The sequence below is a fragment of the Leptidea sinapis genome, chromosome 6, assembly GCF_905404315.1.
Source record: "Leptidea sinapis chromosome 6, ilLepSina1.1, whole genome shotgun sequence".
NCBI classification, from domain to species: Eukaryota; Metazoa; Arthropoda; class Insecta; order Lepidoptera; family Pieridae; genus Leptidea; species Leptidea sinapis.
Genome location: NC_066270.1, coordinates 2,194,408 through 2,219,672, shown reverse-complemented (window position 1 = coordinate 2,219,672; position 25,265 = coordinate 2,194,408). Strand labels below are relative to the sequence as shown.

At 35.1% G+C, this 25,265-nt stretch overlaps 2 protein-coding genes across 3 annotated transcripts; one reads left to right on the top strand and one right to left on the bottom strand.

The window, feature by feature from the left end:
• The first annotated feature begins 842 nt into the window (after positions 1 to 842).
• LOC126964880 (calcineurin B homologous protein 1) lies at positions 843 to 4,212 on the top strand. Its single transcript, XM_050808199.1, has 4 exons — positions 843 to 1,216; positions 1,403 to 1,666; positions 2,128 to 2,221; positions 3,100 to 4,212. The coding sequence occupies exons 1-4, from the start codon at positions 1,150 to 1,152 to the stop codon at positions 3,242 to 3,244; spliced, it is 570 nt and encodes a 189-aa protein (XP_050664156.1). The 5' UTR covers positions 843 to 1,149; the 3' UTR covers positions 3,245 to 4,212.
• Positions 4,213 to 6,605: 2,393 nt separating this feature from the next.
• On the bottom strand, positions 6,606 to 25,079 carry LOC126964859 (protein transport protein Sec23A). Of its 2 annotated transcripts, XM_050808178.1 has the most exons (14): positions 24,914 to 25,079; positions 24,541 to 24,830; positions 24,191 to 24,446; positions 23,520 to 24,090; positions 22,824 to 22,966; positions 22,039 to 22,178; positions 20,919 to 21,037; positions 18,868 to 19,021; positions 17,021 to 17,172; positions 15,866 to 16,040; positions 14,201 to 14,356; positions 8,839 to 8,904; positions 8,629 to 8,649; positions 6,606 to 7,827 (listed from the first exon to the last, which is right to left on the bottom strand). In XM_050808178.1, the coding sequence occupies exons 2-14, from the start codon at positions 24,817 to 24,819 to the stop codon at positions 7,738 to 7,740; spliced, it is 2,322 nt and encodes a 773-aa protein (XP_050664135.1). In that variant the 5' UTR covers positions 24,820 to 24,830; positions 24,914 to 25,079; the 3' UTR covers positions 6,606 to 7,737. The 2 variants fall into 2 exon arrangements, with proteins under 2 accessions (XP_050664135.1, XP_050664136.1); XM_050808179.1 differs by lacking the exon at positions 8,629 to 8,649.
• Between the last annotated feature and the right edge of the window lie 186 nt (positions 25,080 to 25,265).

The window sequence follows — 25,265 nt, the reverse complement described above, 5'->3', positions numbered from 1 at the left end:
TTAGTATACTTTAGTTATTTTCATAGTATTATGTCCTATGGTATATTGTTATGGGGCAGTGCGGCCGATATTAATACCATCTTTGTGCTGCAGAAGAGGGGTATTCGCGCGATTTATAACCTAGATCCTAAACAATCATTAAGAGAAAAATTTAAATAAATAAATATTTTGACTGTTGCTTCTCAATATATTTTTGATAATGTTCTGTATGTTCATAAGCATATTGAGGAAATTTCTAGAAACTGTGACATTCATAATGTTAACAAGTGGAACAAACATAAACTTGTTATGCCTACTACTCAGTTGGGTCAAGTTAGTAAGTCTTTTGCTGGGCGATGTATATGCTTCTACAATATGATCCCAGAAAATATACAAAACAAATGTGTTACGAAATTTAAAAGAATTGTTAAAAAACGTTTGTGTGGGAAAGGTTATTATAGCATAAACGATTTTCTTAATGACACCACGGACTGGGAATAAAGCGAACACCCTCAGATGTCGATAGATATCATATTGTAATCCATATTTTATATTTAAAAAAAAAGCCCGCCGAGTTTCTTGCGCCCATTCTTTTCAGGTCTGAGGCAGTCTCTTTTGAATGGGTGGTAGTTTTTGACATTCAATAAGTGATTTTAAATCCTATTTTGAATAAAAATATTTGAATTTGAAAAATTTGAAATCAAATCCGACCATGTGTTTAGGCTTTAAGCTACAACCAATGTCAAATGTCAGTCATTGATCAAATTTTACAAGCAATGAATGAAAAAATTCAGTGTTCAAACTTCAAAGTCAAAACAATGTCAAAACCCAAAGTAGGTTCTTGAATTATTTTGTTTCCGAGTTTCTGACTTCTGATTCTGTCTGAGCGTAATCTGAATTCTGATATCATTTAACATTTTAGATATTACTTTTCTGATTTCTCCTAAAAATAGTTAAAATTCTAAATACTTTTCCATTAATAATTACAAAAATGTAAAAAACGTTGTTGCTGATAGAACACATCGTTTTAAACAAAAACAATTCTATTCCATATCTTCTGTATCAAATTAATCGTGAAATCAATTGCAATTTAAGGTTTAGCTTATCGTTTGTACTTTGTTCATTACAACAAGTTGCATTTCTCACAGAACATTCGGGTAAATAAGTAATATGGGTAACAAATCTTCGTTATTATTGCGAGAAGAAGAAATCGCTCAGATTCAAGAGGAAACTGGTTGTGAGTAATATTCATTGTTATTATAATCATTGTTATAACAATAGAAAAACGAACTTGAAACGTAATTCATTATGAATTCCGTGATTATGGAAATTAACTTAATACAAATTTAAGAAAATGAAAAAGTAATTCTATATGATATAACTTTGTAAGTATTTGATGTAATTTTTCTTTGATGATTTTTAGTTACTCCAAATCAAATTGAACGATTGTACTCACGATTCACTGCATTGGACAAAAATGACTGTGGCACACTCTCAAGAGAAGATTTCCTTAGAATACCAGAGCTTGCTATTAATCCACTTAGCGAGAGGATAGTATCTGCATTTTTTGCTGAGAGTCATGATGATAGAGTCAACTTTTTGCAATTTATGAGAGTATTGGCTCACTTTAGACCAATAAGAAAAAACAGGGAAAACAAGTTGAACAGCAGAGAGGAGAAGCTTAGATGTGAGTATGCTTAATTTATTAATATATAATCAAAGTAAGTATCATTACTTGAGCCAACCACAAATGTTAACTCTTAGCAGCCTTAAATGTTCTAAAGAAATATGTTTCATATATAACAAGAATGCTGGGTCTACCACTCTCATCAACCTTAATATGCAGCATTCATCTAACAGAATTCTTGGGGTCTTTCTATATTTATCGGTACATGTTTATGTGAATCAGTTGTGTCAACCATTTTTCAATTTGCATTTGCAATTTGAATTTGGATGTTTGTTTTCGAGTTATGGATGTCTTAATGTAAGTTTATCATATTAAATATATCATTGACTTGCAACCCATATCTCAGGCCGCCCCGATTGCCTAATTTGGGGCAATATAATTTATGTAAAGGTGTATCAATATTATTATTACTATCATGTAAAAAAAAGCATTTTTAAATTTGAGTATATATATTTTTCCAGTTGCATTTTCCATGTACGATTTGGACAATGATGGCAAGATTTCTAGGGATGAATTACTTGCTATTCTTCATATGATGGTTGGAGTAAATATAAGGTAATAAATATTTCTTTATAAGATAGGTGCATAAAATTCTTTCACAGGTTGAAAAAAATGCCATGCTGTGACCTTAAAGTATACAGAAGAATTTTTTAGATCTAGCTGCTAGAGCTACAAAATACTACTAAAGTCTGGCCCTTATTCATAATAGTCTGCTAACTTAAAGCATTGCCAATTCTCACTCTGTCTTCTTCTATTGACCTAAGTCAGAATGAGAAAAAACACTCCTTAGCGGCTGTTTAAAGTTAGTGGACCATTATGAATAAGGGGGTTACAGTTTATGTTAAAAACTGACCTAACCTGATTGGCTCTGATCAGCTTTATTTTAACACTAGTAGTACTGTAGCCTAAAGCCCCAAGGAAGCCTCCTATCTATAATTAAAACCTAGTGTATCTTTTCTATGGTTTGGAATGTATTATGTGCAGTTTTTCACATTCTATGTGTGAGTGGTGGTTTCTACTGAGGCAATGTCCAAATAGTCCAATTAATATGTTGTCCCTTCTCTTTAACACTCTTTGTTTTTTTAACCATGTTAACATCATTTTTTATATGTCGACTCTACCTAATGAGAGATAAGCAAGCAAATATTTGGCAACCATTGGTTTTTGAGCTTACTCATATTTTGTATGTAGCCAATATGAAGTTAATATACTATTCTCCAAAAATCATTTATCATCAATTAATTTGGTGCCAATTTCCTCTGCGACCACAATTCATGCAATTGGATCTAAATATAAGAAATTAATACAATATTGTGGGAACCCATCATCATAATTACAATGTTAAAGTTCCGCAATGATAAAGTTTAAAAATATTATATTAATACTTTTCTCTACACATGAATAGTGATAAGGTCCTTTTGTTTAAATTACAGTGAAGAGCAATTAACAAGCATTGCAGAAAGGACAATCATTGAAGCAGACACCAATAACGATCAGATGATATCATTTGAAGAGTTCAGTCGGGCTTTGGAACGAACTGATGTTGAACAAAAGATGTCGATCCGATTCCTCAATTGACCATTAATATCTTAAAGTGTTTGTGTGGGACTTGTGACTAAAATTTGTTTATGTTACAGCGGAAATGTTTTGATGACATTAAAGTTAATGTCTTGTCATAGCTAATCTATTGGTTTAAAGAGAATAGGTGCCTTTATTTATTTAAAACGGCTTTACTTGTGGTTTGTCTGTGTTGGTACTGGCTACTTTCGGACCATTTGGAGATCCTTCATCAGGGTGTGTTTAGTGAGTTTGCGGTGATGTCCTGTCTTATACTAAATAGGTGCCAGTGTAATTACAGGCACATGAGACATTCCATCAACTATGTTATCTGGGCTTTAGTATGGGACCTTATGGGATAGGTTTTTTTATGATGTTATAATGTATCCAGATCATATTATGCAGTTATGATGCGACATAACAGTAGCTGAAACATTCTGTCACTCCCATACATAATAGGTAATGAAATTCAGGTAAACTTGGGCTTCATCCATCCATACTTAATGTTTGCCTAAGTGGAGACATACAAAACTACTGGCTTTGTATTCAATTGTAAACCCATTTCTTGCTGTTTTAATAATTTTAGTTTTGTGAAAACTATTTGACAGTGTAAAGTTTAATTATAGTCATCTATGTACAGCAACATTGTATTAGAGAATATTAGTAATGTTTTGTAAAAACAAACTTAATATTTTGTGGTGATCTAAGTTAACCAAAAATCAGAAAGATTTAAATAAAAGATGTTTGTTTTTGTACCTAGTTGAATACATTTAATATGAGGGTAGTTGTATAATTAATTTATTGAAGCAAGTTGGTTGGTTTTAAAGTTAAATTTGTTATGGTTTTCATGGTTTAAATTATTGTCTGGGTAAATTATATTATTAATACCTACTATGCTTCTTAATTATATAGAATAATATATTTGAGATATAAATTTTTTGGTGTAATAGTGTATTTAATGGTTTTGTAAATATATTAACAGAAAATTATTGTGTTTCCTTTTTTCTTTTCTAAGCCTTGCATTCATAGGAGTCTAATGTGTCTTTATGAAATCTGAGCTTAGGAATTTTAACAACGATCCAGTATTCTTAAACAAAAAAAATCCATATTTTCGACGAGATTATTTCTTCAAATAATAAAGTTAAAGCTGTGGAATGAGCTTCCTTGTGCGGTGTTACCGGGACGATATGACATGGGTACCTTCAAAAAAGCGCGTACACCTTCTCTCTCACCTCTAGTGTTGCAAGAGATTGTAGGCGGCGGTGATAACTTAACATCAGGTGACCCGTACACTCGTTTGTCCTCCTAAAAAAACGACTTGGGCAATAATAAATGGGTAAACAGGTAAAAATAAAACAAAGATTATATCTGTATTAAAAATATTGAGTGGTCATCGAAAATCGTCTAAATAGTCTGTCTGAACAAGCTGAATCAATACTTAAAAGCAATGTATCAGAGCGCACAGTTTCATTAAAATCTAGGCACTACTACTGGTGAAATTAAAGTATTTTCATTAAATATTAATAAAAACATGTGAATTATGGGGCATGTCTGTATTATAACAATGACAATCAATAAATTTTGCGATACTGGATTTTTTCCAGATTGTCTAAGGTACCTGCATCAACGTTATACCAGTTTTTGAGTCAGGGGATAAGGAAGATACTAACAATTGGGTATCCAGTTTCTATTTTACCTACAATTAGTAAACTTTTTGAGAAAATAATATAAAATCAATTGATTAATAATTCCAACCATTTCTCTGGCAATAATATCTTCCATTCTAAACAATTTGGTTTTACGAGAGGTCGTTCAATATCTGTTGCCGGTATGGCTTTGATTCGACACGTCATATTTAATGCTTGATAGAAACCAAATAACGCCTTAGGAATATTCTGTGAACTTTCGAAAGCAATTGATTGCGTAGGCTCATTCTTATCCGTAAACTCAAATATGGTATAAACAGCAAATGATTTTATTACGTCGTACTTATCTAATAGAACCCAGAAAGATGTAGTTAATAATGAACATTCATCAGGAGTGCCTAGGTCAGTCTAGTAGTGCCTCGCCCGAGGGGCAAAACGCACGTGCAGCCTTGCCCAAGCCGAACATTGTCTGTTGTCCACGCTCAAAAGGTATGTTTGCCTCGCTTGTTCGATGAACGACGGAATTATTTCTGGTTCTAATAGTAAGGCTTTCCTCATTATTCTGAACACAGACCATAAAATGCCAAAGCAGTTCTTCACAAATCAATTTGCTCTGGACAGTCGTAATTTGTTTTCTTTTTTGTACAAGTCAAAATTCATATAAAGGCAGTGGTGGCAAATTAATATATAGCATGACGATCTTTTGCAAAACTGGCTATAAGCATTCGATTTCACGTTAAACTGAGAGCTTGATGCAGGCTCTGTCTGGCCGCGGCTCGGTTTACCGCGCGCAGCAGCCTCATGCAACAACATCTATGGACCGAGGTAACCGCTCTGTTTCCGCAATTAAAACATTCAGTGGGGTCAATTTCGTGACGTGCAGTGTTGACGAGTCATTCCAACCAGCCCAGCTCCTTCCAGAAGTTCAGAAAACTGCGGGTCGTTCACCGACTTCTCGGAGCGACCTCGTCTTCGCTAATGTTTTTAGCCTTTGGTTGGCCACCTCATTCTTGGATTACATGAGTGACGGTTCGTCCTCGGCCAGACAAGCTCTGCACTTAGGGACTGTCCGTTACGCCGACTGTAATTCGGTAGGTTAAAAAGTTAACGTGTCAGTTTAGACGATAGTGCAGAAATCGCTTTTTTTTTTAGCTGGCTTGATGGTTACATACTCACATTGGAAGATGGAGCTGTGTGTGCCAAAGGGTCTTGTGTGTGTAATTTCAGTTACTGTGAGAAGATGCCAGTTCCGGCTGCCATTTTGGAACCGTCTGTATATAATCTAAGTTCATTCACTCCTAACTGGTTTGCTTCTTCTTCAAACAATGGAATGTGGTAATTCTTTAAAAGATATATGTCTAGGTATTCTATCCCAGGATGCCTCAAAGAGTGGATATTCCTTTTTTACTCTGTTCCAGATTTGCTGTAAGGCAGTCTTAATTTTTCCATACAGCCAACAGCTCCTAGAAGTTCACAACCCTTGGGGTGTTCGCAGACTTCTCGAAGCAACCTCGTATTCAGTAAGGTTTTTACCTTTTGGTTGGCCACTTCTGCATATTTCAGGATTACATGAGTGACCGTTTCGTCCTCGGCCGGACAACCTCAGCTTAGGACTGTCCGTTACGCCGATTTTAGATCGTTGATTTAAGAATGCGTTTGAACAACATCTACGAAGAAAAGAGAAAAATTTGTGCGTTGATTTGTGAAGAAAGTGAAGGAGAAAAAAAACAATATAATAGAAATACTCTATTTAATCATTTACAGGTTATACAATTTCAATGGAACAAATTATAAAATAGCTAAACAATATTCATTATATCCTAACATATAAACAAAAATCCCAAATTTATTTTACAAAAAATAATAGTTTTAAAAGAGCACGGGTTGTTGTATTAATTAAAAACAAAGATATAAATACTCATTTAAAATAAATGTCTGTCTATTTATCAATTCGTTTTAATATTTTTATATTATATTTAAATAATTGGTTATTAATAATTCTAGATACCTACTAGGTCACGCTATGATGGCCGCTTTGACAAACACACATTTAACAAATAAAATTAAACTTCAAATACAGTATCACATTACTCATTGAAATACGTCAAATTTTAGCGAGGACAACAGAGTATTATTAAAAAATATTAATTAAAATTCGTAACTGAATGGTGGAGATAACGGTTATGTTACCCGGATATTGGGTATGTTATGTTACTACAGAAAGAAATTACGACTTGTTTTTTAACTCTCCCGATTTTTATATAAAATGGAGGCGGAACATGAACTACCAAAACAAAAGAGAATAGCGAATTGATCTGGTGCTGAGAATAGTATGGACAGCAAGGAGCGCCACTCAGTTTACACTTTAGGAGCTTTAGGGCATTTTAAAATAATAATAATTGACACATTTCACACTTATTACATATGCATTCTGGATTCGGAAAAAAACATTAATATTCATCATACAAATGTTTGCACCAACTACGATTCGAACATTGGACTCCAAAATGAAGACACGACTGTCTTATGCTATTTCGGTAATATAATGTGGTAGGGCGACGATATTTTGGAGAGGTTATCAGTGGTTGGATATACTGAAGAAAATGATCACGAGGTCCATCCGAAACCCATAGGCTAGCCATCCCAAAACATTTTAGGAGATTATGACAACCGCCTGGATTACAACCACGATCATCAGTCATGATGGATACGACAAGAAGAAGGACTTTTCTTAAGATGGCTAAAAATAATTTTCATTAATAACAGCATGTTCTTTCAAATGTATTTGGTAATTTTATCGAAACTGAGCGGAGAAAACGTTAAAACGACCATCATAGCGGGCCGTTAGTTTGGAAAAATAGTATGTATTTATGCGGTTGAGGAGACTGCCAGCTTCTTCAGATGTTCCATGAACACTTGGAGCGATACGTCATCTGTCAGCACGGGAGCACCGCCATCCTATACACAAACATACAGTCAGCATCACGACGAAATAATACTTACTCCGACATGCACCATGAAGCGAAACCCAAACCAACACAAAGATTTAAGGGCAGACACACCCAACATAGACTGGTGCGATATGAACGTGGTAATTCACCTTTCATCCCATTACCAGATAAAAGAGTGCAAAATTTACAAAAATGCCGTTTCGTAATTCGTAATTTTTTTTTAAATTTGTGATGATGTACAACACAGTATAAGTCTACCCAATAAAATTTTAATTATATTAAAATATACAATTAATAAAATTTTACTTTAAACCCATATTCCCAAAAAATATGTTATTACATATATTGTTATTAAGTACCTTAGTTTCAAAATCATACGATAAAAAACTTATTTTAAAAACAGCCACCAACATAATACAATTTACTATAAAGAGTTATATGTAAAATCTATCGCACCACTGATTATATGGAAATAGTATATAATATACTTAATTTAATAATGGCAAAACATGAAATCATTAAAATTAATTGTATTAAGTATACAAAAGCAGCAGTATTTTTTGTTTCACATATTACCCTTTATACGACATAATATCGAACTAGGACAGAAAAAAATTTAAAGCAAGTTATTAGCAATAAAAAATTAGTTATGTATGCCATTTATATTAAAATAAGTTCATAAATGTCCAAAAAGGCGCAAAATGTGACATAAGCAAACTATAATAATTGTAAAACACTTCAAAAACATCATGCAAGTCAAAGTAAGCATCCAAAATTGAAAAGCGAAAAAAAAGAAAAGGTTCACTACCGCAGATGGAATCGGCATCGCCTGGTTTTCGTCGAACAATGATGAAAAGAAAAAAAAAAACACATCAATTCAAACCATGCTAAGATGGTGTAAACATACATGCAAAATGAATATTTTCAGTACATCAAAAGGCAGCCACAATGGCGTGCTATAAGTGCAACTGTTTAACAATGAATCGATTAATTTATAAATAGAAAATAATATTCTTACCCCTCCATATGCGTACATGTTGTTGTGAGTCTGAGACGGATTCACTTTAGATAAAAGGAATCGAGCCTGAAAAAAAAAGATTGTATTTAAAAAAAAATCTGTTATTCACCAATTTTTTTTAATGGCAATAAGGGACGAGACGAGCAGGACGTTCAGCTAATGATAATTGATACGCCTTGCCCATTACAGTGCAGTGTCGCTCAGGATTCTTGAAAAACCCAAAATTTTTAGTACGATTGCGCTCGTCACTCATTTGCCCAGTAATTTCACTAACTACGCCGCCCTTCAGGCCGAAACACAATAATGCTTACACATTACTGCTTCACGACAGAAAATGGCACCGTTGTGGTACTCATGATCTAGCTGGCATTCTGTGCAAAGAAGCCTCCCACTGGTAAAGTCTACGACACATTATATTTTCTCAATTAAACGTAATCTGTAGCTAATAATGTATCCGCACACGCTAGCCGACATCCATTTATGCAAATAAAGTAATAAAAAGATCGTTAATATCGCACGGCATTGTAATCAGTGTGTGCACGCCGAGCGCAAGCAGAATGTGGCGGATTCTGTTCACCGTGGCTGCTCTATCATGTACGTTAACTCGAATAACCGCACGCGCCCAACGTCTAGATCAAATAAAAGGTTCCATTAATTATCTATAATGTTTAGGTAATGGTTAAGTGAGTGTATCGATGTCGAACTGTGTCTCTTAACAACGTGTCAGTAACGGCAATGTTGCTTTCAGATTTGATATGTGTGTTGTTTTTGAGCGGTATGCAAAAGGAGGATTTGGATGTTGCTTTGTTGAGTAAGTTGAAGCGATACACTGACATCGAGAATATTGACACTGAGTACGTATTAAAGCAGTTATTTATTATTATGGTGTAGATAGGAAACAAGCTAAGCAATTTAAACCAAAACAAAGTGTATATAAAATAGGCAATTCTAAAATTGTAAAGAACATTATATTATCCTCGTTTAAAATGGAATTATTTACCAGTAGCTAGATTGTGAGGTGGAAAATATTATTGAACTTAAATAAGGAAAAAACAAAGCGTGTCTTGAAATATTATAGAAATATACGCAGCGTAAGGTTTAATATATTGTTATTACTTCCAGGCAATTTCGACAGAAATGCATAACAGAGAAATCAACAACTGTGAAATTGGCTACAACAATTGAATCTAGCAAATTGAGGAATAATGAAAACAGAACTATTCAATGTAAGTAATATTATTAAACGAATGTGTAAGTATCTGTATATACAACCCTGCAATGTTGTTTTTCAGATAACGCCACAAAAACAAACCAGAAGGTTATTAGCCGAAACACAATTGGTTATATTCACAGAATCACAGACGAAGTTTCCACTACGACTGAAACATCGCAAAATACCAACGTAATGAAATTAGAAAATAATCAGCCAAAACTTGCGAGTGTTATGAAATTTTGGCAAACTTATATGAAGGGACATAACGGAACAAAAGAACCGAATAAACACATAATTAATACGCGTCGGGCGGAAAAAGATAACAATAAGAATATGCTTCAGATCTTCGCAGACTCAGAAGAGTCAGAATATATTAAAAAGGTTCTTAATGAGTTTAGAGCGAAACGCAAAAAAGTTACTGAACAAATATATGAGACGACACCTCAAAGTGTTAAGTACAGTACAAAAAGCAATAGTAGTGATTACGATGTTGTCGAATTAAAAAATGCGAGGAATAAATCTGCATACACCAATAAAGTTAGAGATTACTATACTCTCCCACAATTTAATAAATATATAGAAAATATCAATTCGCCAGATTTCTCAAACAATCCTTATTACAGACCAGATATTAACAAAAACCTTAATACACCAAAATTAACAAATACGAACTCAAACATTGAAAGAAATAAAGAATCTTTATCTCAGGAAATGATTAAAAAGATAGCCGAAAGTGTAAAGAAAATGGTAATTAAGGATCTACAAAAAACAACTGCAGTCTCAACTCAAACAACAGATACTCCGACTACCACAATAAGAAACGGTACATAATTTAATTCTGGCTTAATTTGATAAGCTTTTGTAAATTTAAAATATTTATTATTGTTTCAGAGGAAACAACGACTTTACACACAGGCAATGAAGATTTCATGAAAAAAGTACTTGAATTATTAAAAGGCATAAAACAAGCTCAAAGCAATGGCATTTATAAATTTAATAATTCTAGCAATAAACAGGCTACACATGAAGATTATTTTGACAACAAGGACGAGATTTTTTTTAATAAGCAGCAAATCTGGGAAGAAAAGCATAAAGACTACAGGCTGACTACGTATTCGCCATTCAACTTTAAGGCGCAAATACATAAAACAAGGTCCGTTATGCCAAAGCATGACAATACACGAGTTGAACCAAAAATGATTCAAACAAATGCATTACAAATAGCACCTCTTGGTATAGCGATACCAAACTATGAGAATCCAATAAATCAAAACATTATTGTCACAACTGAGTCGCCCCATAAATTGAATTACGTGAGCGATATTTCAAAAGCTGACATTCCAATGTTAAAAAAATTGCCCAAACGACCAGAGTTCGAAAATCTAAAAGTATTAAAACGATCAGATGAATGTTTGTCGTCGGAAAAATGCGATCAAAAGCACCCGGACTTTATTCGATTTAGAATGAACAACAATGGTAACAGTAAGTATGATGCAGACTATTATGAAAAGGTTAACATAGCTAAAATAAAACCAAACGATTACAAAACGCCAGACAATAATCCATACAGTGCGAAATTTCATGAAAAATTAGAGGAAGCCGATGGAGTATTGAACACGGGAGATAATTATGAAGACTGCTGCAATGGTAAATACGGAATGTCGCGCGACATGGTTGAGTGTTGCAGTGAAAAGATTGCGTCTCGGCAGCAAATGGCGATCAACGTTGTAAAGCCACACGATGACACCCATTTTAAAAACTTTCTAATGACCCAACAAAAAGTAACCGATATGCTGGAAAAGATCTTAGCTGCCAAATCCAGAATTCGTAGTGGGGAGGTCCCTTAAGCAATAAATTAGGTACCTATTACATTAAAAATACAAAATTTAAAACGTGTTATTCTTAAATTGATTAAAGACAGTATATAATTAATTGATTGATTCAAGGTTTCAGAAAGTTCAAATTTGTATTGATTTATCTATTAATAATTTTCATAGAATTGTATATAAAGACATGATTTTACTTTCATTAAAATATTTAGTTAAAAAAATAGGATTACTTACGCAGCAAAACCCAAATAATTGAGTATTATTTAAATTTTTATTATTGCTATTTAATTTATGTAAATAAAAAATATTACATTGTTATAGTTCACAATATCTAAAGTGTTGATAAGTTACTTCCCAATTAATATTAATTAATAATGAACCTACAAGTTTAGTTTATTTTGTCAATTAATTCTAAAATTAATTATTGACTACTTCAACAACTACTTATGTTACTACATTAAGGATAATAATATAATATTGACACACTTTTTACACAAATTATCTTGCCCCAAGTAAAGCATATATTATAGCCTGTGTTATGGGTTACAAGACAACGGTATATTTAATACAATATACTTACTTATACATAAATACATTTAAACATCCATTTACTTTGATGGCTTTACTCTGTGATTACTACTTGATACTTTACTTGAAGATGGTGAAAATGCGCCTTACGGTCATTCCCAATATTCAGTCTGTCTCTTACTTGAGATAAATCTTTGACTTTTCTGTCCTAATAAACTTATCGACAGTAACTCACCTTATCCGTGCACGCTGTCCGACAATGGGACGACGTATAGCTTACCAGCGATATAAAGTATGTATGCAAACTGCAATTCACGCGTCCCAATATAAGGCAATAAGAATTACTTATCGGGTAATATACCCGACAGCTTCAGATTATTAACAGCTAATTACTGACAGTAGAAGATAGTAATTTATCTCTATCTGTAGATAGTATATTGGGAACGGCCGTTAGTCTCTCTGGGCTAATAAATTTACATATTTTTTAATACAAATTTTATATCTGCTTTATTATGTTATATATTATAAAAAACCATATAAATTTTATAATTTTAAATGTAACTCCTGGAATTGAATGTTGAAATTCTTGAATATTTCTAAAAAGATATGCATAACAAACAGGCTTCGGGCAGAAGCCCAGAAGGGTCAGCAACCAGAACCCCACATGGGTGATGTCATGTGGGGTTCTGGTTGTACAGGGTCCGTTAATTAATTTTTTCCTTGTTTTTTAATATTAATTACGATTAGCTTTACTTAAATTTAGTTTAGTGTAACAAAGTCAAATGAACTATGAAAGATTTGCTGAGTACTATTTAACATAAAAGACCTTCGCGAGTGACTTTTATTTTTGCTCATCTGATGATACTGCATCAGGGGCCATCCATAAATGACGTCACACTTTAAAGACTCCCCCTTAAAGGGAAGAGGGGATCGACGAAGTGTGACAAGGGGCGGGGAGGGATCCCAAATTTAGTGACATCACTTTTTTTCACAATAATAATTAAAAAATATATTATATTTTATATATAAGTTTACTACATTTTATTTAAAGTAATAAAAATACCTAGTTGCAACTATGTCTGCATGACTGAAGGTTTAATTTGTGTTGTTGTGAAATCTTTAAGCAATTTTGTTTTCGTCGTTCAGCTATTTTATGCTTTTAAACTTATGAAGCACATTTAAAATGAACAAAAATAGTGATTTAGGTAATATTTACTGCAAATTATATCTATATGTATAAAAATTAATTGCTGTTCGTTAGTCTCGCTAAAACTCAAGAACGGCTGGACCGATTCGGCTAATTTTGGTCTTGAATCATTTGTGGAAATCCAGGGAAGGTTTAAAAGGTGAATAAATATGAGTGTTCGGAATTAAATAAAACAAAAAAATTGTTTTTCCTTTGATATGTCCCCCGTCGTCTGACATTTGTTTTGTATGGACATATTTTCTATGAGAGATTTTATTGACGGACGGTTTGTCAGTTCTGCTGTAAAACAATTTCATTACAACAACAGGGAGCATATTTTATGAAATAATTCTTGATGTTATGATATATTATTGACAAATTAATAAAAAAACAGTATTTTATTTATTATATGCAGAACAACGTCTGTCGGGACAAGAATATAAAATCATGTGACATTAAACTAGGTAGGGGCGCGGTCTTACAAATGTGACCAGCTGTGACAAGGGGTCAAAAGCCGTGAAATTCCTGTGACGTCATTTATAAATGGCCTCTCACCCATAGGGCCTAAATATGACGCGATAATATATGGATACAGTAAGTGATCACCTGCGAGCCACCGTGCTCTGTGTCGATGTATCTGGGAACGGGGAAACGCGTCTGCAGGATCTCCTGGGCGTCGTCGACGGGCGCCCGAAGCAGCTGGGCGAAGCTCTCGTACTCCGCCATGTCTTGGTACCGGAGCGCCCGCCACTGGGCTATTGTCTGCAATGTTAATATTTATAGAAACATGTGACGTAATGAGCATATCTGATGTTAACTTGTAACAGCTGCAATACGATCTGGAGACCTATTGCCAAAAACGAAATACGAAGTTTCGGTTGACGGTAAGTGTTTCGGATCCGAAGATCGATACGATACTTCGATTAGACATTGTGCCTTTCAAGATCGTAACTACAACTTCACTTTATATGGTAATGTCTATGGTTCCGAAAAGAAATCCGTGCGCACTATTCAGAGCCGAAGTTCTTTGGCAATAGGATTTAATTCGAAGTTCGTCGTTCTTTCGTTTCGGACCGAAACTTCGTCTTCCGATTTTGGTAATAGACCTCCTGAGTCATAACGTATTATTATGCGTCTGTTGATTCACCTAAAGCATAGCTTGACAGACACATCATACTTCCTTGGATCATTTATAAATCTAGATAGTTGTGAAAACGTCGAAAAAAATTTACGTTGACAGTTAACTTTTATCTTGAGTAATGCGTACGCACACTAAAACAAAGTGATATACAAATCGCGAGTGTAAGACGTAGTTTGTCACGCACACTGGTAATAAACCTAGCATGTTCTCATTGGTTGTCTACTAGCAAGAGGCTCTATCTAGACATATGAATTATCTAAGGATATTTCATATGAGATAAATTCCCACTGAGTTGCTCTTCTTTGTATTAAAGTATATCATTAACATTAATCATCCATATATTATTTATTGGGTCCTTGGGTTCATCATAATCAAAATTCCTCATCATAAAATTAAAACTCAAGTGTTTTAAGAGCAACGACCAAAATACATTATCACAATCAGTATAGTTAAAATTATTACGCAATGTTAAGTAAGTGAAATACTTTGATGACGTAACCCGAGAAGTCGCGGGTTCGAGTCCCGTTACGTTCATAAATTTAGGCTACAAAATAAATTTAATATTTAAAAACTATAAAGACTGGACCTCACGACACAGGGAATCCTAGTGTGAGGCCTGGTGAGAATGTATACTTTGTAACAACTATGTAACTAATATGGTACCCCAATAAATTATTCTATTCTATTTTATAAAAAAAATGCTCTCTATGACCAGTTAGCTGAAGCGCTTATTCACAAGCATGAAACCTGTGCCATTTTTTTTTGATGATAATAAGGGACGAGACGAGTAGGACGTTCAGCTGATGGTAATTGATACGCCATGCCCATTACAATGCAGTGCCGCTCAGGATTCTCAAAAACCCCAAAAATTCTGAGCGGCACTACAATTGCGCTCGTCACCTTGAGACATAAGATGTTAAGCCTTATTTGCCCAGTAATTTCACTAGCTACGGCGCCCTTCAGACTGAAACACAGTAATGCTTACACATTACTGCTTCACGGCAGAAATAGGCGCCGTTGTGGTTCCCATAATCTAGCCGGCTTCCTGTGCAAATGAGCCTCCCACTGGTGAATCTATCACTCGCCTCACAATTCGGAAGGGAATGAAAACCCGCAACCATTGCACTAACCTCTCCGTGGTAGATCAGAATCTGGAAGAATGTGTCCATTAGCAGGATCCGATCTGGCTGTATGGAGGCTGTGTCAAGCAGGACCGGCTCCGGAGGTCCCCCAAAGCTGTACGAGTAGAGGATTGGCTGGATCATGATGAGAGACTGTGTTAGATCCTCTCGCATCAACATGTGCCTGTAAAAATGATTTTTTTTATATCGACACCTAAGTATTGACAATGTATTCGATCAATCTGTTAACAAGTCAATCTTTACTTGTGTTCATTTTTCAACCCACTTCAAAGAGTAGGGGTTTTTATAGGGGGCATACGGGCCAGAGGCTCATAGGAGCGGCCCACCTTCCCAAATCGGCAGTGCCACAGAGCACTAGATTTCTCAGATACACCAAAACCGAGTGTGCCCTACGGCACCCAATAGATGGTATATTTGGCATGGTGTTTCTTACAGCTTGTGTCAATAGCGTTCAGATACATTCACTCAAATCATCCAAATTATAAGCAATCTATTGCTACTCGTATAATAATAGGCACTGACAGAACGCTGCTCGAGAATGCCAAAATTGCGCCGATAAACATCGTACCGCGCCGCAAGCGGATCAAAGATCGGTCCCTCGAAGTCATATCGGTTCTGGAATACCGCAACCGGTAATTGATTCCATAATGTGCAATTGCTACGTTGCGTTGACGAGAATAGTCGATCGAGCTCGTCGGTCCGCTGACGCGCTATGGCGATTAATAAGTGCGTTCAGTGCTACGACCGAGCTTTCTTCGGCAAGCAATGATTAGTTTGTGGCTAGATAATATTATGGTATCTATCATTATTATAGTAAATAAGATTATTTTAGTGATCCTGTGATGATTAAATTAACAGTACTTTTTGTCCCAAAAGTGAGGGAGATCACTTAATAACAACTTTTTTATATTTGAAAGAGTGACATCTCAAATAAATTTCTTAACATGCAATTATCAACTGTAAATTAGATCTTGTAGATGGCGCCATAACCCGATAGTACAATACCAAGATTAACGGATCATGCGTCATTCGCGTGCTTGAATTAGTTGGTGAAAACGCTTGGGCGTATTCCGAGATTTGTGTTCGTTCCCCGCATTGTCAATAAATTTTGATACAAATTAAAATAATAGAATATACTGTTACCTGTAGAATGTGGTTTCGTCGGGCGAGTTGTTGAACACCTGAAGGAACTGCGAGCGCCTCAGGTGGTACATGAACTGCGGATACAGGCTGAAGTTCTCCGACAGCCGGAAGCTGTTCGGATCGTCCTTGGCGTACTCGCCGAATTTCTGGCACTGTACAATGATGTTACATTTAATTCATACTACTGCTGTTAACAGATAGATTTTATCTTATATCTTTAAACGAGCAATTCTTGTATATATATATATATATAATCTGAATCTCGGAAACGGCTCCAACGATTTTCATAAAATTAAGTATGCAGGGGATTTCGGGGGTGATAAATCGATCTAGCTAGGTTTCAATTTTAAAAAAATGGTTTTATCCATGTTTGAATGAGAAACAGCTACAATAACATTAGAATACAAAGGTAAATTTCGCCACTATATACAAGACTATTATAGCTCAGATGGGACATTGGGTGATCCGGAAAGCAGAAGACCCCGGTTCGAATCCAGATGTCCTATTACTTTTTTTTTGTTCAAGTTTTGTACATTCTTAAAAATCCGAGCAAGGCTCGGTCGTCCGGATATTAACTATTTATATGATGACATGATTTTACCGCGTGTTATTGTTACTGTGGTTTTCCATTAGTTTTTGCATAAAAGGTACAATTTTTATTATTATTTTAGTTAAACCAATGTTTCGTGACCTTTTCTGAGCACATGTTCAGCGGTTGACAGGAGTCGAAATAGTAGTTGTCATTATCAAGCATTTGTTGCCACGGATGTGGGATTTGCAACGCTTACGCCAAAACTGATGTAAAAACACTGTTACAATTACACGCGTTTTAATCCTTAAAAAAAGTTTTTAATTTAAATTTGACCGCTTTCGTGGGCAATCGAGAACTTATCGCACGAGTTGCACGTACTACACGGACAAGTAAGCACCAAGTGCTTTTCGCACTCAAACAACAGTTTCATTTACGAAAAAACTCACAAGTTATTTTAAAATGGACAAACGGCTCTTTTTCAACCGCATCAGCGAGCGCCAAGATACTACTTTTCTCGCATGAGTAATACAAAATAATAAATATATTGGTTGGCCAGCGAACCTTAAATTTTATAACAGTGCTCGATTTCATGTTACAAACACATCTGTCCCACAATAGTAGTATATTAAATTGAACCTCGGTCAGGTGTGTCATCACTTTCACATATGAATAAATTTTCCTTTCTTTGTTTATTTGTGTGGATTTTAAACATAGCCAGCTACCAATTTAATTCTACTCTACAAAAATAATTGAAACAATATGGAAGGCATATGTAACAGTCACACAAATAAAGTAGGTCTGTTCAATACCATAGACCAGGGGTGCTCAAGCTTGAACTGCTGGCAATCTACTTCAAAATTGTTAGACTACGACTGATCGACTCTGAGAGGCTTCAAGTATGTGTGATGAAGGATTTTTGTCTAGGTAGTGTCACGATGACATAGATATTAGTTTTGCGCACAATCTTGCGCATTTTTTTAGTCAAGGTAGGTCTGCTTACAGGTCAATGAAAAATTACAAAACAAACGCGTTCTCGTGTCTAAAGTTCTAAACTTAACTAAAGAGTAACTTTGGGTGTTGAATCTGCATTAAATTGAATGTCCTGAGCATACTTTTCATAAGATGGTACGCAATTACCGTATTCAGTTACCTACAACAAAATCTGTGAATAGTTCTATATCGGATTTTTCGAAATCGACTCAAAAACCACACGCGATCGACCCTTTGAGCACAGACCAATCACTAACTCTTTAAAGTATAAAAGGTATTCATAGGAGTATTTAAATAAACCAAGGAAGTCATAGAGTTTTCTAACCAGTCTGATAAGCATTCTGTCGAGCCAGCGGAGCACGTCAGCGCCGTCTTCGTGATCCGCGCGGTAGACCACGAGCCGGGCCATCACCACTGCGGCTGCTTCCTGGTCGAAACCAGCTGCTATATGAGGCAGGTTCACCGCTGGGTCCGCCCAACTGCACACCAGATATCATGTGAGTGTTAAGCATCGGTTGTGCTATGGCTAGAGCCGTTACCTCTGATAAAGGAAGCCGCCGGTTCAACCCCGCTCTTACCAATGTGTTTTCGATTGCATATGTGTGTTTATTCGATGTTTTTTAGTTAAGGTGATCACACTGGGTCGTTGACTACAACCTATAAGTGTCTAAAAAAAAGTCTTAAACGAAGGGATATTTTCACGCAATAGGCGCAAAAGACGTCGAGTTGGGAAAACAGCCAGAGCATATCTATCATGAGCATAAGATTCCAATTAATAAGACGGTGATGATGATGCAAAAGATTATAAATATTGACACACTTTTACACAAATTATGTTGCCCCAAACTAGGCATAGCCTGTACTATGGGTACAAGACAACGATATATTTTATACAATACGAGTATACTTACTTAAATATACATAAATACTTATAAACATCCATGACTCGGAAACAAACATCCATAGTCATCATATAAATGTTTGCACCTACCGGGATTCGAACCCGGGACCTCTAGCTCATTAGGCAGGATCACTAACCACTGGGCTATAGGGGTCGTCAAATAATGTTATGTACACCTGTGTAGTGTTTTAGTTTGATTGTTACAGAAGCAGGGAAGAAAGATACACACATGCATGAAGGAGGTAACTTCCGCCTAGTAGATATTATGTACTAGATATATTCAGGTTCAAATATATTTATTCAAAATAACTTATTGGACATCAAAAACTACCACTGCCGACAATTCTATAACATGTGCCTAAGACCTGAGAATGGGCCAAAAAAATCAGCTCTTTAAATATGGAAAGAATTGCTCTATCTACAATATTAAAAAACTAATACATCTATTAGTATTATCCTGATAACTAAGCTAGAGGTCCTGGGTTCGAACCCCGGTAGGTGCAATAATTTATATGATTAATATGGATGTTTGTTTCCGAGTCATGGATGTTTATATGTATTTATGTATGTTAAAGTAAGTATATTGTATTAAATATATCGTTGTCTTGTACCCATAGTACAGGCTATGCCTAGTTTGGGGTAAGATAATTTGTGTAAAAGTGTGTCAATATTATTATTATTATAGCAACACATGATTCATATACTTCAATATAAAACAATTTTCTTATGTGGCAAGTAGAGCATCATTTAAGGCATTTATTTTTTTGAAATTATAATAAATTGATTCCTTTAGAATTCTTTTTGATGTAATTTCTAATAACTACTAGATACTACTACCGCTTCGGAAACAAATGGCGCTCTGAGAGTGAAGAAGCGCAAGAAACTCTCCCAGCATTCTTTTTTTGCGCTCTTTTCAATAAAAATATACAATATTGTACAGTCATTTCTATCGTACTACTATCTAGTCCCATGCTGTCCAATCAGTGGAGTAATAGGATTTACGACAGAGCCATTTTTTATAAAACATTTAAATTTATTTATAGATGATGCCTGAACAGTGGCTGGGACTTTATTATAGAAGTGTATACATTTACCCTTAAAGCTATTATGTATCTTATGAAGCCTACTAGAATTAGTTACAAGCAATCCCTTATTTCTAGTGTTATAATAATGAAGATCACTATTAAGAGCAAAAACGTATGAACGTATATTAAATTTTCATAAATGTACTGACAATGAAGTCATAATATTTATTTCTTTAAATTTTTCTTTGAGAGACTGTCTATAACCAAGCTGATGGCTTAATGGTGTGAAGTCTGGGAATATTTATTAGCTAATGGGAGACCAAACAGGCAAGTGATATTGTATAAATTGAGCTCACCCTGGACATCAGCAATTACAGAAGTTTAATATGTGTTGTCGACTTTCGAGTTATAAGTATGGTTTTATACTATACTTCTAAATCAGTGACTTACTTGCGGGCTACAGTCGTGACTCGAACGCGTCTTTGCCCGCTGGAATGTTGGTAGTGTGTTATCAGTTGTACACAGCCGCGGCCTCCCTGAGGTATTGGAGCAGCATGCTGATTGACCACCTGGAAATTGTTATTAGGGGTAAGTTAGAGTGGCAGGAGACCAGTTTTCAATCAGAAACCCACATTTTGAGAAAATTCCACCATGACCTTTTCATTGGGAGGCACTTTTGCACAGGATGCCGGCTAGATTATGGGTACCACAACTGCGCCTATTTCTGCCGTGAAGCAGTAATGTGTAAGCATTGCTTTGTTTTCGTCTGAAGTGCGCCAAGCTAGTGAAATTACGGGGCGAATGAGACTTAACATCTTATGTCTCAAGGTGACGAGCGCAATTGTAGTGACGCTCAGGCTTTTTGGGTTTTTCAAGAATCCTGAGCAGCACTGCATTGCAATGGACAGGGCGTATCAATTACCATCAGCTGAACGTCCTGATCGTCTCGTCCGTTACTGTCATAAAAAAAATGACGTTTTAGCACCAGGTGATGACTGAAAACACCACATTTCCTATTTGTAAATAGAAAATCTGGTAGAAAAAGTGACATTCCTAGAATATTTTAACTTCAATAGCAACATGGTTATTCTGTAAATAACAGCAATTCAAATTGGGAGATATTCCCAATACAAGTGTCCTAAGACAACTTACTGGGAAGTCTCAACCACTAAAAAATATATATGTAATCTTTGAAATAAACGAAATTTATAATTCAAATTAAAATTTATTGTAATTTTGAAGACTGTTCTCCATGTGGCAAACTGAGAATTTATTCGCAAACATTTCCATTGGGTTTCCACCAGAAATGATAACATTTTAGATTAATACATCTGTTGGTTTTTTCTTTTTTTTTATATAACTGCCAAGGGAATGTCATGCCACCAGGTTAGTACATGAATGAGATGGCTCACTATTTTTGATTAGCTTAAACTATTTAAGTAGTCAATTCAAGTATCATCACTCTCTATCGGAATTCACTTGTTTGTTTGTTACACACTTGATTTATAATGTGTGGATCCAATACATATAGAAATTATATATTATGTTAATTATTTTATGCTATATTTACCTCAAAGAAAATAGCCATAGTAGTGCTTGGCGTGAAAGTACACATCTTCCACTGACATGTATTTCCCATGCCAACCTCCTGATCGGACACACATGGTCCCTTTGTGTTCAATGACACACATGAACCAATTGCACCAGATACTGTGAAACATTCGGAAAATTGTATGTCAACTCTTAATATTAGCTTCAAATAAATAAAATTATTTCATAACAAAATATTCAAGTTTAAATTATTTTTTGTGAAAAGTCTAAATCTTTTAAAGCAAGTGCCTTTTTTTTCCTGCTATTTAAATATTATAATATATAATAATCATAATATTATAACAATGATTTTTAAATTAATTTTTTTTAATGGCAGTGTAAACAAGTTTTTTTTATGAAAATGAGGGACAATAATGGACAATCTTGGACACACAATAGTGATTCTTATGAAGGAAAAACGAATATTTATTACAAATACTAGCTGGCCCGGCAAACAGTTGAGTTACTTGCGCCTCTTCTTCTCTCTCAGAGCGCCATTAGTTTTCGAAGTGGTAGTAGTATCTAGTAGTTATTAGAAATGACATCAAAAATAAATCTAAAGGAATCAGTTTTGAGAAAATAAATGCCTTTTTATGCCTTTTAACATTGTTTTGCCATATATAATGGTAAAACTCCCTTGAACTTCAACAAATCTATTACAAAAGATTTCATTGAGATCGGTTGAATAGTTTAGGAGTTATTAGGGAACATACAAACATACATTCTCTTTTATATATATAGATTAGAGTACAATGTCAAACTCACTTTTAATCTCTCGGCTGCACTTCACTTCCAATGTACCATTGAAAGCCATCTTATAATCTCCTATCTGATCCTTCACAAAAACTCTTTGGAAAGTTTGTTTGAATAGAGATGAATTAAAAGAGTCACCCATTACCATGTGCCCTCTGAAAGTAAAGCAATAATTAGTATTTCATAGATATACAGAATTGATAACATGCTTATTTTAATACTTGAATAGCTATAAAAGTCACACAGAAATTCAAGTACTCATATAATTATTAGCATAATTAAGGCAGTTGAGATGCGATCTCTGCGTATTATGTGTGGGGTAAGAGCTGCTGATAGGATTCCGAATGTGGTAATACGAGCGCGCTGTGGTTTGAAAGAGGATGTTGTGACAAGGACTGAAAAAGGAATGCTGAAATGGTTTGGACACGTGGAGCAAATGAGTGAAGAAAGAATGATGCATCAAATATATAAGGCAAGTGTGTGTGGGCAAGTCGGTTGCAGGAGACCTCGTAGAACATTCGTCGACCAAATTGTGGACGTTGAGCGACCAGCGAGCATGTATGAAAGGAGTAATGAATGTAGAGGAAGCGTGTGAGGTTTGTAAGCATAGAAGCAAATGGCATTCTATTGTCTCTGCCTACCCCGACGGGAACAAGGCGTGAGTGTGTATGTAGGTATGTATAATTATTAGCTCAATTATATACTCACCCTGTTGAGTTACAGCACTGCTTCATTTCCATCAGACCCGTCTGATCAAGAGCACATGAATATATATCAATGGCATGACCATTCGTTGCAGCTCTTAACGCTAAGGCTTCATAATGTTTAATGGCTTTCTTCATATACTTAGCATTGTCCTTATGAATATCATGGTGGGACCGAATTGGTTGCTTAAGTTCATCATTAACAACTTGACCTGGTCCCTGTGAGCATGGACCACCTAAGAACATCATTACCCTAGCCCCAGTGTTAGGGTATGTGACTTCTAGAAGTCCAACCGCTAATGATAAAGCAACACCACTACTTCTTAAGGGTCGTTTACCCACACCAAGAGGCCAGGGATCCCGACCTAGTTCACTGAGTAAATCTGTTAGAGCCATGTCGCATTGCTTTACAGGTTGCAAGAACCGGTGAGCAGGGGGTTGAGGTGTTGGGGCTCCTGGACGCTGTTGAGGGTTAGGGGCATTAACACGGCCAATTCCTAATTGTTCAGAAATTTGTTTTGCTGATAAGTCTTTAGTCCCTTTAAATACATAACATTTATATATTCCTTCAGTACCTGAAATTACATAAGAATGAATATGAATGTTCTGCACAACTGTAAATCATTTCTCTAAAGTATAAAAGATGAAATTTTAAAAATCTTATTAATTACAAACCTAATTCATGAATTTGGACCATTCGTCCAAATGTTATAAGACCAACTAAGGCATTTTGTGGCATCAAACTGAGAGATGTCTGCAATGAATCTTTTAAAGCTCCCAATTCTTCTTCATCTAAACATGTATCAACTACTAGTAGGAATATTGGCGGCATACTTGGAGCTCTTGTTATCGTGTACTCAATTGTTGAGAAGTTAGGGATCAGTTCTGCTGGTTGATGTTGCTCTGATATAGCTGCATATTGGGGAGGAAACTGAAAGGTAAATATTATAATAAAGTTAAAACAATTGATTGCTCTATCATAGTAAATAATATATTAGAGGTTAAGGGTATATCATCATACTTACAGGGTTCCTTTGGAAACAAAAGTTACAGACCCATAATTTAGCTCTATAATCAACCTGGCACATGGGATTCAACACAGCTCGACACGTATTACGAGTACACAGTACCGGTTCATACTGTATTGGTGGTAAGTCTGGCCGTTCTTTTAGTGGTTGATACAAACAAACTAATGGGACAACCAGCCTGGTTGCCTCGATTCTACTTGAAGGCCACACATTCCAAGTAAATCTTATACCGTCTCGGTCCTCGTTCTGTTGGATAAACTCCTCATACGTAGCCATGGTGATTTACTCTAAAATATAGAATAATATCAAGCCTTGAACACAGATGATCACTACTTATAATTCTAATATCTTGATATTATGTATAAAGTACCAGATCCACATGTGAACTGTTTAGATCAAGTATAAAGAAATTTTATAATTTTTTGATCCAGTTTCATCCAGAAGCAATTAAATAAATATTTAAGTATTTGTTCAGACACTAAACAGTATGAAAGATGTAGTAATAATTATTGTTACACCCTAGCTCTAGCTGATTTGGCAAATGTCAGAACGTCATAGATAATAGAGAAACTTACCTGTCATTATCGCCACGTCACTTTGTAGCATGCAATATTAATTTATTTCTACTTTTTAATTCTTAATTATTTATGTATCCATTACCTATTTAACATAATGTTATTGGTTCTCTATCATATTATTTGATTGTTTTCTTGAAAATATTA

What these genes read in the sequence shown, in the direction of transcription:
- LOC126964880 (XM_050808199.1), top strand. Translation starts at nt 1,150, where the DNA reads ATGGGTAACAAATCTTCGTTATTATTGCGAGAAGAAGAAATCGCTCAG. An exon ending in CAGAGAGGAGAAGCTTAGAT is followed by an intron (nt 1,667 to 2,127) that starts GTGAGTATGCTT and finishes ATATTTTTCCAG; the next exon opens with TTGCATTTTCCATGTACGAT. An exon ending in ATGGTTGGAGTAAATATAAG is followed by an intron (nt 2,222 to 3,099) that starts GTAATAAATATT and finishes TTTAAATTACAG; the next exon opens with TGAAGAGCAATTAACAAGCA.
- LOC126964859 (XM_050808178.1), bottom strand. Translation starts at nt 24,819, where the DNA reads ATGGCTACGTATGAGGAGTTTATCCAACAGAACGAGGACCGAGACGGT. An exon ending in GGTCCAAATTCATGAATTAG is followed by an intron (nt 24,091 to 24,190) that starts GTTTGTAATTAA and finishes ATGTAATTTCAG; the next exon opens with GTACTGAAGGAATATATAAA. An exon ending in ACAGAATGCTTATCAGACTG is followed by an intron (nt 17,173 to 18,867) that starts GTTAGAAAACTC and finishes ATCATTGTACAG; the next exon opens with TGCCAGAAATTCGGCGAGTA.